General features: G+C 37.4%; 1 protein-coding gene across 5 annotated transcripts in view; it reads left to right on the forward strand.

Annotated features, from left to right (window-relative positions):
- Positions 1-12,455, forward strand: part of Syt1 (synaptotagmin 1) — a 515,891-nt gene that overhangs the window by 414,909 nt on the left and 88,527 nt on the right. For all 5 annotated transcript variants that reach the window (XM_074083998.1, XM_074083997.1, XM_074083996.1 and 2 more), the window contains one exon: positions 3,943-4,060. In XM_074083998.1, coding sequence (XP_073940099.1) covers positions 3,943-4,060 — 118 coding nt within the window. The remainder of the gene's footprint in view (positions 1-3,942; positions 4,061-12,455) is intronic.

Here is a 12,455-nt window from a genome sequence, read left to right on the forward strand (position 1 = left end):
GGGGAATACTTGGTGTTGAACATCAATTTATTTAAAGACATAATGAACTTAGAGTGGAATATCCAAGTGGACTTTCAGTTGGACTATTAGTTACTATCATTCCATGTGACCATTTAGTAGTAAAGAAAACATAATTTTATGTCAAAAGCCTTACTTTGGTTCCTAAGACCATTTATGCAACTTTCTATAACCTCTGACTCTCAAAGTCCTTATTTATAAAATGACACAATAGCACTTACTTCAAAGGGCCATTATAGAAAAAAAAAATAGAACTGTTAAGGAGCAACATGGATTTAAGATGCAGATATGAGTATTACCTTAGTCACTTTTTGTTGCAGTGAACAAAATACCTGAGAAAATCCACATAAAAGGAGGAAAATTTATTTGGGCTCATAATTTCAGATGCTTCAGTCCATGAGGCAGCTGGCTACATTGCTTTCAAGCCCCTGTTAAGATAGAACATCCTGGCTGCAGAAGAATGTGACAAAAAGAGGATGCTCACCTCATGGTAGCCATGAAACAGAGAGAAAGAGATGGGAAGGGGCCAGGAACAAGATACACCCTTCAAAGGCATCACCCAGTGACCTCCTTCCTCCAACCTGGACCCACCTCCTTGTTTCTACCACTTCCCATAATGCCACCAAATTATGACTCCATCAATGGATTAATTCATTCATTAGGTCAGAATCACTTCTCAATGATTGGCTTGAGGTCAGCTTTTGAATGGGTTAGTTTTTGGGGGAATATTTCATATCTCAACTATAACAGACATCTTCTTTTTTTTCTTCTAAGTTTTCTAAGAGCCATTTTTGCTCCCTATGACCATAACCTCAAAAAAATTTTTGTAATTTAGAAAATCTTGGTTTCTCAAACTTTGGAGTGATAAATGCTTAAAATTAAATGTTTACATATTACCACCCAATCATCTTTCTTTCAAACTTACATGTAAAATTATCAAATAAGCAGTTGCTATAAAACTATCAGGTCATTCTGAATCTTCTATGTGAATTAAGAGACACAGTAAAACCTTCACATGCCAGAATGAGACTGTAGGACAGAGGTGCTTTTCATAATCACAGAAATGAAAGACTTCATTAAGGAAAAGAAAATATTTGTTTCCAACAATTCATAAGGGTGCAAGTCCCAAGATTCAGAGGCAACAACACTGGTTTACCACATAGGCCCTAGATAGCAGCCATGTTCAAACAGGGCAGAATAGAGCATATATTCAGGGGATAACAAGGCAGTCTAGAGTCCTATCATGCATGTCTTTCCTATCGGTAGTTCAAGGAATCCCCATGAGGCAGATTCTGGCTCTTTCTTTTTTGATGGGAATGGGGTCTGAACTCAGGGCTTCACAGTTGCAAAGCAGGTGTTTTATCATTTGAGCCACACCTCCATTTTTTGCTCTGGTTTTTATAGAAATGGGGGGGGTCTCACCAACTATTTGCCCAGGCTGGCCCTGAATGCCAATCCTCCCCACCTCAGCCTCCCAGGTAGCTAAGATTATAGTCATCAGCCACTTGAGCCTGGCAAAAATATTCATTTTTTAAAAAAACACTCACTCTTTTTTTCAATCTCATAGATTTAAAATACAGGTAATTTCACATATTCCTCTTTCTGAAGCCATGGTATTTCAAATTCTATATATGCTCTCTTTGAAGCTAAGTATTATATAGAATCATTAAATTTCCCTATATAAGATCAAAGAGTAAAATGATACTGGAATAAAAATAAGTTGTTTCTTGTTTTAAAATAATTGAGATGTTGTCAAGTTTCTCAAGGAGTCAGATAAAGAGCCATCAGGGGACATATGGTCTAAGGAGAGCATGGTCATGTCTTACATGCCTATTAGAACAGTGAGAGTAACACAGCAAGCTTCCCAAAGAGGCCATCGTGGAAAGTACCCCCTCCACAAAGAACCCCCTGCTAATAAGCATCTTTAGCAGCAATTTTATCTTATTTTATTTTATTGTTAATTATTTGTACATTTATTCATATGTGTATACATTGTTTGGGCCACCTCTCCCCACTGCCCCACAATTCCCCTTACCCCCCCTCCCTTCTAGGCAGAACCAGTTCCACCCTCTTGTTCTCAAATTTTGTTGAAGAGAAAACATAAGAGATAATAAGAAAGACAGCATTTTTGCTAGCTTGAGATAAAGATAGCTATACAGAGAGATTCCTAGCATTGCTTCCATGCACATGTGTATGGAATTGGTTCATCTCTACCAGACCTCTTCACTACTTCCCAGTCACCTTCCCATAGTGGCCTCTGTCAGTCTAAGATTACTTTATTCACTCCTCTATTGTGAGCAGATCAAACACTTTCAAGTTTTAGGTTTCCTTTCCTTTCCCTATTTCTCCTGTGCACAGTCTCCTCTTAGTGTGTGACCCATGTCCTATAATATTACTGCATTTGTTTTAGGTCTAAAGTCTGCATATGAGGGAGAACATACAATTTTTGGCCTTCTGAGCCTGGCTAACTTTGTTTAAGATGATGTTGTCCAGTTCCATCCATTTACTTGCAAATGACAAAATTTCATTCATCCTTGTGGCTGAGTAAAATTCCATTGTGTATAAATTTTCTTAATCCATTCATCTGTAGTTGGGCATCTTGGCTGTTTCCATAACTTGGCTGTTGTGAATAGCAGCAGCAATTTTATTAATTTACATTTTTCTTGTCTCATAAAGTTCAAGATGCATTTGACTATATTTTGTATTAATTTCTATAATACCCACTCTCTACTCTGTATTTTTAGAAACTAATAGTAATGTATTCCACTACTCTCCTGATGTGTAAATTAAAGGGTAGGGGTAAGTAAGTACATTTGGTGAATTTTGCACATTATAAGTAACTCTCTAATGTCTACATTAATGGAAGGGAGCTATGACCTTGGTAATTCAAAGCAAGGATAACAGGTTTCGCCTATCTACGTTTTGAAAAGGTGTGGAAAGTGATATCCAGGCAAGGACCCTCCAGGAGGGTACCACCATGTGGAAGGATTAAGGCATGTACACAGTAAGACAAATACAGAGTTCCTGGTAACACAGAGGCACGTTATGGGGACTCAAGAAGTGGGGTTATAAACACACACAATGTTCTTTCCAATAGAGGCATTATTTAAACAGAAACAGGCATCAATCTCTCTCTCTCTCTCTCTCTCTCTCTCTCTCTCTCTCTCTCTCTCTCTCTCTCTCTCCCCCTCTCTCTTTCACATACACACATGCTCAAACATGTACCTGTACATGTACACACACAAATGCAATGTTCAGTGGTATTTGGGCCAAAATATGGCACTAATGAAATAATGTGAGGAAGTGTGTGAGGCCTGCCCTTGTATTACTGTTTCAATCTTTATAAATTTTAGGATAAGGAATAAGAAAGACTGAAATTTACAAAAGTAAAAGGTCAAAAACTTACACTGTGGTGCATTTTAGCTATTAAGAATTTGGAATTTTTAATAAATAAATAGAACTTAATGGAAGAAAACTTCCTATCCTCCCCCCAAAATAAAAAACCTTAACCATAGAATATTAGATCTAATCCTATTTCAAATGGAAAAAAAAGACAAAAACTTAGATAGCTTGATTCTAATTTTTAAAAAAAGTGTTGTCTTTTTCAAAGCTTTTTCATAAGTTATGAGATTTTGCTGAGAGTTTTGCAGTGCTATTCAGTGCAGAATCTCAGAAAGTCATCTTGATCGTATTTCCGAAGCCATTGAATTACAGATGCGTGATGTTGGATGTGAAGGTATAAATGATCTTTTTCAAAAACAGTGTTGCTCTTCATGATAGCCCATCTGTAAATTCCAATGAACCCAAAAGTATTCAGATTCCAGTTGTCATAACCCTCTTCTTGAAGAATTTATACTATATATGTACAAACTATATTCACCTTTATTTGAAAAACTTAATAATACCTTTTTATGGTTTTTATAGCAAGAGAAATTGGGTGACATCTGCTTCTCCCTCCGCTATGTTCCCACTGCTGGAAAACTGACCGTTGTCATTCTGGAGGCAAAGAACCTGAAGAAGATGGATGTGGGTGGCTTATCTGGTAAGTGCATGGTGATTATTGACTTTTTCAGTGCGGTTTTATCATGGAAACCAAATGCATAGCTCACACGCTGTGACTCCACACTCCTTAATTGATCACAGTGCTCTTGCCTACAAAGCCTGGAGGCAGTTTCAGAATTCATCCAATGCAGTGCCCCAGGAAGCCAGTCTCAGTTTATTGGAATTGGCATAGAAGACAAAATATATTTTCTTTTCTCATAGCCAAAGGATCAATCATCATTTCTATGTTATTGAAAGCTGAAAATTTTTGCTTCTTGTCTGAAAGGCAATTTCTGTGACATATTATAGGTTTCAGGGGGTTTTTATAATCAAAATTCACATATTATAACATGATATGAAAAGTGCTTTATCTGAGACTTATTTATTAGGTATTTAATAGCCTAACTTAATTTTATAATACCACTTTACTAAAGACTCAGCATTTCAAATACCTACAAATAATATTCTGTTTGAGAGTAAACCCCCATGTAATCTGATTAATTCTTAGAACTGGCATTGAGAAAGGGGAACTTTTGAATTAAAATTTTTGCACAATCCAGCCATGACAAAATATAGTGAGTAAAGAATACCCTTGCTCAAAAGCAAAGTCAACTCAAGGACTTGTCACTTCGATGGTTGAACATAATTTTTTTCCTCCTGTGTGATTAAATCAATTATATTTTTAATGTTCCAGTAAATTGTTAAAGTATGAGGAATTTTCTTGGTATGCCACAAGGTCATCACCAACAGACTGCAGTTGTCATTGTTTACAGCTGTGGAATTACAATGGACATTACTCATTCAATGCTTTCACTAATAAAAATATTGCAAATGTAAAAGGTCACACGAATGCAGCATGGTGATTTTATATTCTAAAGCATAACATCTAAAAAAATGCTAAAGCTCAGTTCCACTTACTAATTTCTCTAACAAGTACTCCTGGTGGCCGAGTTTATTTCTCTTTACAAACAAGGGACCTGGGAAGTTTCACTAATTCCTTTATATCACTAAAACTCTATTTAATAATTTCCTACTTTCATTGCTAGTAATATAAAAGAGCAAAGTTAAACCGATGAGCATAATTTCCTTCTAAAATATAAAGAATATTTAACAAGCCTATGGGTAAAAATACACAGAGAGAACTTTACAATAGTAATTCACTTCCAGAATACTACTTAGTATCCTGAGGTAACTTCAGACACCTTTGACCTTTTTTCTTTCCTGTGGTTCCACAGCCATTTGCCATTAGTGATTCGTTTTGTATCTACTCTCCATTCCAAACCTCCAGGGCACCATCCCTTCATCACCTATGTCCAACAACTACTGTAGTCTTCCTCCTATTTCATTCTGTTGCCTTCAGCAAAAGTCCAGAGCAGCTTTAACATGAAGCCAATAAAGCTTCGGGGCCCACTTACTTGTTCTGGCTTCTTTCAAGGCCCCTGGAACTAAAGCAGATACCTTAAAAGCAACTGAGGCCAATAGGAAAAGGGGACCAGGAACTAGAGAAAAGGTTAGATCAAAAAGAATTAATTTAGAAGGTAACACACACACACAGGAAATTAATGTGAGTCAACTCCCTGTATAGCTATCCTTATCTCAACTAACAAAAACCCTTGTTCCTTCCTATTATTGCTTATACTCTCTCTTCAACAAAATTAGAGATAAGGGCAAAATAGTTTCTGCCAGGTATTGAGGGGGTGAGGGGGAGAGGGAGGGGGCGGAGTGGGTGGTAAGGGAGGGGGTGGGGGCAGGGGGGAGAAATGACCCAAGCATTGTATGCACATATGAATAATAAAACAATTAAAAAAAAAAGGCCCCTGGTAAGAGTTCCCACTGTCATAGACAGATACTTCAACCACCTTTGCTAATCACAGTTTGCTGTCTCTACTCTGACTTCTTTGCCATCCATCCCTTCTCATTCAGTGATCAGAGATACTGCAGGCACTTTCAGGACTTTGCTCAGAGAAACTTGGATATATTTGAGTGGCTTACAGTCATAGCCAAGTACAGAAGCTTGCTGCTAGCCATTCCAGTGAAGTAAGAGCTGCTGGGATGACTCCTGCCATCCACTAGACTAACTCAGTATTATTATTATGACATAAAAGGGGTAAAGGCCAAAGGTCAGAACTAATTAAGAATTCACTACTTTATATCTCTCTTTTTTAAAGAAAAGCAAAAAAATTAGTAGTTTCAGAATCCATACAAGCTAGGTCCACCCCCATGCTTGAATTATATGAAATGATTTTAATTATTAAATAAGGGTACTTACAGCATAAAGTTCTTTAAGAAAATCTGATTTTAAGAGCTTACTGCTGCCAGTTGAATTAAACCATACTCACTCTAATCACATTATGTAGATTGTCTCAGACTATGGTATACCGTATCTCATTTTAACCAAAGGACCAGCACGCTCTTCTCCAAGTGGACTGTGCAACTTGTGCCTCCATTCTTTGCTTAAGTGATTTTTTTTATGTGGAATTCCCTTTCTTCCAATAATGTTAGCTAACCCCACTCATTATTTAGACCCCCTCAACAAATGTGTATCATGGTCCCACTTTGAGTCAGGAAATCATACTGAGGTTCCCCATTACTGGAAAAAGCAGTCAAAAAAAGAGACCCTGCCTTCCTGGAGCTTGCATTGTAATGTGGAAAACAGCAATGAAAAAGCAAATATTTCACCAAGAGGTGATGAGTGCTAAGGAGAAGTGAAATAGGGAAGTAGAATAAGGAATATTAAGGGTGGTCAGGGAAGACCTCATGAATAGGTAGGTGACTGTCCAGACAACAACCTGGAGTTGGTGAGGAAGCAAGCCATGGGGTCACATGGAGTGAAAGAAGGTTGTAGGTGATGGAACACTGATGCCTTTTCTGATCCATCCCAGCAGAACAAATCTTTGCCTTTTTTAAATGCACTTGCAGTTTGTTTAACTCCCCAAACATCACACTTCTCTCTCACTAGACTGTGTTCTGTATTTATGTCTCCCACATGCTATCACTGACAGGTAGCACCGAGCATAGCTGCTGAATGAATAATGAATTATTTACAAAGAAGCTATGACCTGAAAAAAACAAGTCTGGCATTTCAAATTTGTCTAACCTACTTACCATTAAAACAACTTTAAGCATTTGGATGACCTGTCTCAAAGTAAGCTGACCTATGTTACAAAGAGACCAAAAGGATATAAGGTCACTCTAGGTGATTCAAATGTCAAGCTACTTTTGCTGGAAATGGCTAGTTAATTGAAACGCCAGTGGGCTGTTTTGCCAAGGTCTAAACCCCACTCTGCTACCACCAGCAATTTGACATTGGACAGGTTATTTAGCACTTCTTAGCCTCAGTTGAATTATCTATAAAATAGAAGTAGTAAGAAAATCTTGTTAATGAGTTCATTGTGAGAAAAAAGTGAGAACACAGCCTGGAACAACTAAATGCTCACTGAATATCATTGTAAGTATTTCTACTAGTAACTTTATCAAATCTTTTAATAAAAAAGGTAAAATGTTATAGAAGGCTTAAACAATTGCTTGATTCAGTGGGGGAGTGGACGTTCAACTGCTTGATAGAATTGACTGATCAGTTCAGGTCAATCAGTAGACCCATGTTTTGCACAGACCCGATTGTGAATTAAGACAAGGTAAAGAATTAATAAAAAGAAAATAAGGAATGGAAATTTTCTAATTAATTTTCTCTTACAACTCTCTGATAGGGTCAATCAGTTTATTTCCTTCCTAGTATGCAAATTCAAAAGGTACTGCACAAAGGTTGTGCGGCTATCATGTACACATACAGAAAATGGTGAAAATTCAGTTTTCATATTCCACAATGACAAGTTCTCTTGGCCTGTTCAAATCTCTACAGCAGATTCTTGTGTTTGCATTCTTAATATTCCATCTCCATATCCAGGGGGATATTTAAATTTACCTATGTGTATCAAGATCCTGAATCTTTCAGGCAGCATGACTGTTCTTCAGAAACAAGTTTTTATAGTAGAGTAAGTCTTTTTGCCTGATATTTAGAGAAAATTAAGTCTTGTGTCTAGTAAACAACATCTAGTATCTTCTCATCTTCACTGCTTTTTATACATCTGTGTGATAGGAATAAATCTCCGCTCAGATAATAAAAAGATAAGGATTTTCTGTTTTTGCAAATTGTGAAAGAGAGGCCTAGGAAAGTGAAGGCATTGGAAAAGTTGAGAATTCTCAAAGGCAAGAGAGTGTATGTCTCATAGTTTTGAACCACATTATAATGTTTTTATACTCAAATTTCTATGTGCATAGACTCCCAAATCAAAGAGTAATCAGATACTTTGTTCCTAAGTTTAACTCCTGACCCTATTTATGTAACAGTAATTAATTTCCTCCTTCTTTTTAAAATTTATTGTTGCTCAGTTTGGTTTAGGTTGGATTTTCTTGGTCATCTCAGAAATTTGAGATTTCTGAATACAGCTTTTTTTTTTTAATCATTTCTCAACAGAGCTTTAATGAGGAATGTCAAGACTATAGTTCAGTTTGGGTGATCTATCACAAATTAAATGAAATTCTCAAGCTTTCTATTTGAGAGCATAGCTATTTAAAGAAGAAAAGCCTAAACTTCTGACTCAGTGAAATGGAAGTGATTAGGTAGAAATTTACTTACTTTCAATTTAAATCTGAGAATTATTTTTAACTGTTAAAAAGTCACATTAGTTATAGGACTTTTCTAATGTAGAAATCCATTCCTAACTTGGTCTTCATGTGGTTATCATGATAGTCCTGAGATGTATGTGATAGACATCTTTCCATTGCTATGACAAATAGCTGAGAAGACTACCCTAAAAGGAGGAAAGATTTATATGGCTCACAATTTTAGAGGTTTTCAGTTCATGTTCACCGGGCTCCATTGTTTTTAGTTCATGGTCACCAGGCTGCACTGTTTCCGGTCATCATGGTGGGAAGCGTATAGCAAAGTTCCTTACTTTATGGTCACTGGGAAGCAGAGAGCTAGGAAGAAGCCAGGAACAAAGTACATCTTTCCATAGCATGTACCCAGTGATCTAATGGATTAAGATGAATAGATTAATCCATTGATGAAGGTAGAGCCTTCATCATCCAATCACCTCCCCAACTTCATCTCTAAATACTGCTTGCATTCAGGAACATTTAATACATGAGCCTTTTTCAGGGGGACAGTTCATTGCCAAACCATAATCATAAACCATTGGGAAGGTAATAATATCAATCTTCCTAGTGAGAAAACTGAAGCGGAAAGAATGTGTACATAGACATGTGGCACATAGACAAAGATGCTCAATATTTGCAATTGCCTTCATAGTTACTAACATTCAAAGTCAACTGATTTGTAAGACTGAAGTTTCAGTCGCATAATTCTCAATGCAAAACACTTTCCAATATACCACTCAGCTTTCCCTATTATCTCCACCTTCGAGATGGGAGAACAAGGATTCCTGGGCTTAAGTTCATTAAAGGTGTGTTCCCTATTGGAAGCCAAAACACCAAGATGAGATCTTCAGGGTACTTTAAGCTAAAAATGGAGTTTGCAAGGATTGTTCAAAATTGAGGCATTCTCAGACACTGGAAAAAATGTTCATATGTATAAACCCCTATGAATAGTCCCAATAACTGTTTACTTTCTCTTTCTTGTCTTCTCAAAATTACAAATTGATTTTCTCTGCTCACTTGTTTCTAGCAACTTTCTCTTCTTTCCTGATCCAATATGAAACAGAATGTTGTCTCATAGACCTGTTCTACTTCTCTCCTTTCCTGAAGCTAGCACATAGTCCTCTAGAGATTTTTTTTAAGTGTTTTATACTGCTAAAAAAAAATGACAATTAAGAAGGACAAAAAGTTTGCAGTTCTGCCACTTCAACAAGGTTTATATTCGACCTTATTTTGAAAAAAAAAAAAAGCCAAAACACAAAAGCATCTCAATCATGGGGACAGGAAGGTGCTGGAAACCATATGTCAAGGACTGAAAGTGTGTGCATCTACTTCAGCAAGCTGCTGAATCTCAAGGAACTAGAGAGGTCCTTGAGGACCTCTGTCTATGAGGACAGATCAGGTCGGGCACCTCCAGGACCGGGAAACAATGCAAACTACAGAAGGTATGTTTGAATATGCTCCTTCATCATTATCTCTTCCTCTTTCACCTCTGCCGTTTGCTCACCCCACCACCACCATAAACTTCTTCCTGGCCATCCTCAGTCCTACTTTATCACTATGAAATCTGTACTGTGAAAAGCAAAGAGTCAGACTGCAGGAGCGCTCTCTCACAGAAAGGGACAATGAAATGCAAAAGTGGCAGCGATGACCTGAAGATAATGACCAAGGAGGAAGAAAATGAAGGGATCAGTATGCCAGCCTGTTAGTGTGTGGATTAGCCTCTAAGACCTGGGCCAGTAAGACTAACCGTGACCCCACACACACACAAACACATTCACACACTCACCCTTCTTTCTATAGCTACGTGCAGCAGCTCATGACTGTCATCCTTGTTACTTGGGAAGTAATGATCCAGAGGATCACAGTTCAAGGCCAGTCTGGGCAGAAAGTTTGCCAGACCCCATCTCAACCAATGGCTGGGTGTGGTAGCATATGCCTGTCATCCCCAGCTACACAGGGAAACACAAATAGGAGAATTGAGGTCCAGAATGGCTTGGGTATAAATCAAGACCCTACTGTAAAAATAACATATGCATAAAGGGCTGGAGGCATGGCTCAAGTGGTAGAGCACCTGCCTAGCAAGTACAAGACCCTGAGTCCAATCCCCAAGTATAGCAGAAAAAACAAAAACCTTTCTTTTTCATTGTTCATAGATTTGTATTTTCTCTGTCTACTTTTCCACCATTCTAGAAATATTATTAGGGAAATACAGCTAGATTTCAATATTCAAAATCCTTAAAGAACAACTCACCCAATCCCAGTAACCACTAGATTCCACATAGAAACAATGAATGGATGGCAGAGGCAGATCATTCCTTCAGCCAGTATTTCTCAAGATTTTGTCTACCTCCATCAGAATCACCCAGATGACATGTTAAAATTTAACAAACCAAACTATATCTAATTGTTCCAGGTGGGAATCTGAAAACTTCATTTTAAACAAGTCTCCCAGCTATCCCCCTGGGTCCCTGGCCAGTCCCTTTTACTCTCATGCACCTTAAATCTGAAAACTACACTTTCAAGGCTTCATTGCTATAACATAATTTTAACTGAGTCCCAGGTCAGCCAAAATCCGAGTTAGAATTTTGTTGTCAGTAATGTAATATTAACACATCTTTGCTTTATATGCTAGAATTTTCTCAAGTAAGAAATTATATTTCTCTTAGTAGCCTGCTATCTTCTTCCCTAAAATAATACTTTGCCCATATGTCTAAACCATGGTCTTTTCTTCTTCATTCTCTTCCACTAAAAGAGGAGATAAAAGCAAATGTTTCCTTTATACATTCTAGTGTCATTTCCTAATACCCTTGACCACCACCCCCTCTGTCCTTCCATTGGTGCTGAAAGCGTAACAAGAAAACCGCTTCAAATTCAATTGATTTGGACTAAAAGCCACTATTCTGGGAGCTGGGCCAATAAATAAAATGGCAAAAACTTATTTGAGCCAATTAGATAGGGATATGGAAATTAATTGGCCATGATATCAGGGTCAAGTGATAATATGCAAATAAACTGGCATCTTATTGAGCTAATGAGACAGGAATATGCATAATAAGTTGGCAGTGATGTCAGAAGCTTCATCATAATTTTGGGCTCAAATATTACAATATAAAATTAATTCTGGGGCACTTTATAATACTTAATTATAATATTGATAAAAAATAATCTGAATCCTTAAGACATGAACAGATCAATCTAAAAAAGAAATAACAATTCTTGAAACTAGATTGTTCTAGAAATTGAGTTATTAAAAAGGGTGATTGCCAAGTCCAATGCAAGTTGAGACTCAGGCCCAGTTACTAGTGCTACAAAATGGACAGAAATGCTATTCTTGAGGGACTAAGTAGTTTTAAGGAATTGGGAAGAGCAGATGTGGGGTTGGGGCTATATTTGAAATCAAGAGTGGGTAATAGGTTGAAACATATTAGTGCAGAGGAGTAAGTACAAAACCTCCTAAGGAAGTCCTATAGCCACTCATATGAATCCAGTAATTCACTAAACATGTGAGTACCCACTATGTGCCAGGTACCATGCCAGTCCTCAGATACACATGTAACAATTACAGCAGACACTTGCACGGCACAGTGCAAGGCTGACTCTCTTCTAAATGCTCTACATATGTTAACTAATTTAATCCCCATTCCAATCCCATGAGATATACACTATTTTTAATGCTATCCTATTAATGGAACCAAAGCAGGGACAGGTAAATAACTTGTCCAGTGTCAGAGAATTCT

The sequence above is a fragment of the Castor canadensis genome, chromosome 8 (genome assembly GCF_047511655.1).
Source record: "Castor canadensis chromosome 8, mCasCan1.hap1v2, whole genome shotgun sequence".
In the NCBI taxonomy this organism is placed as follows: domain Eukaryota; kingdom Metazoa; phylum Chordata; class Mammalia; order Rodentia; family Castoridae; genus Castor; species Castor canadensis.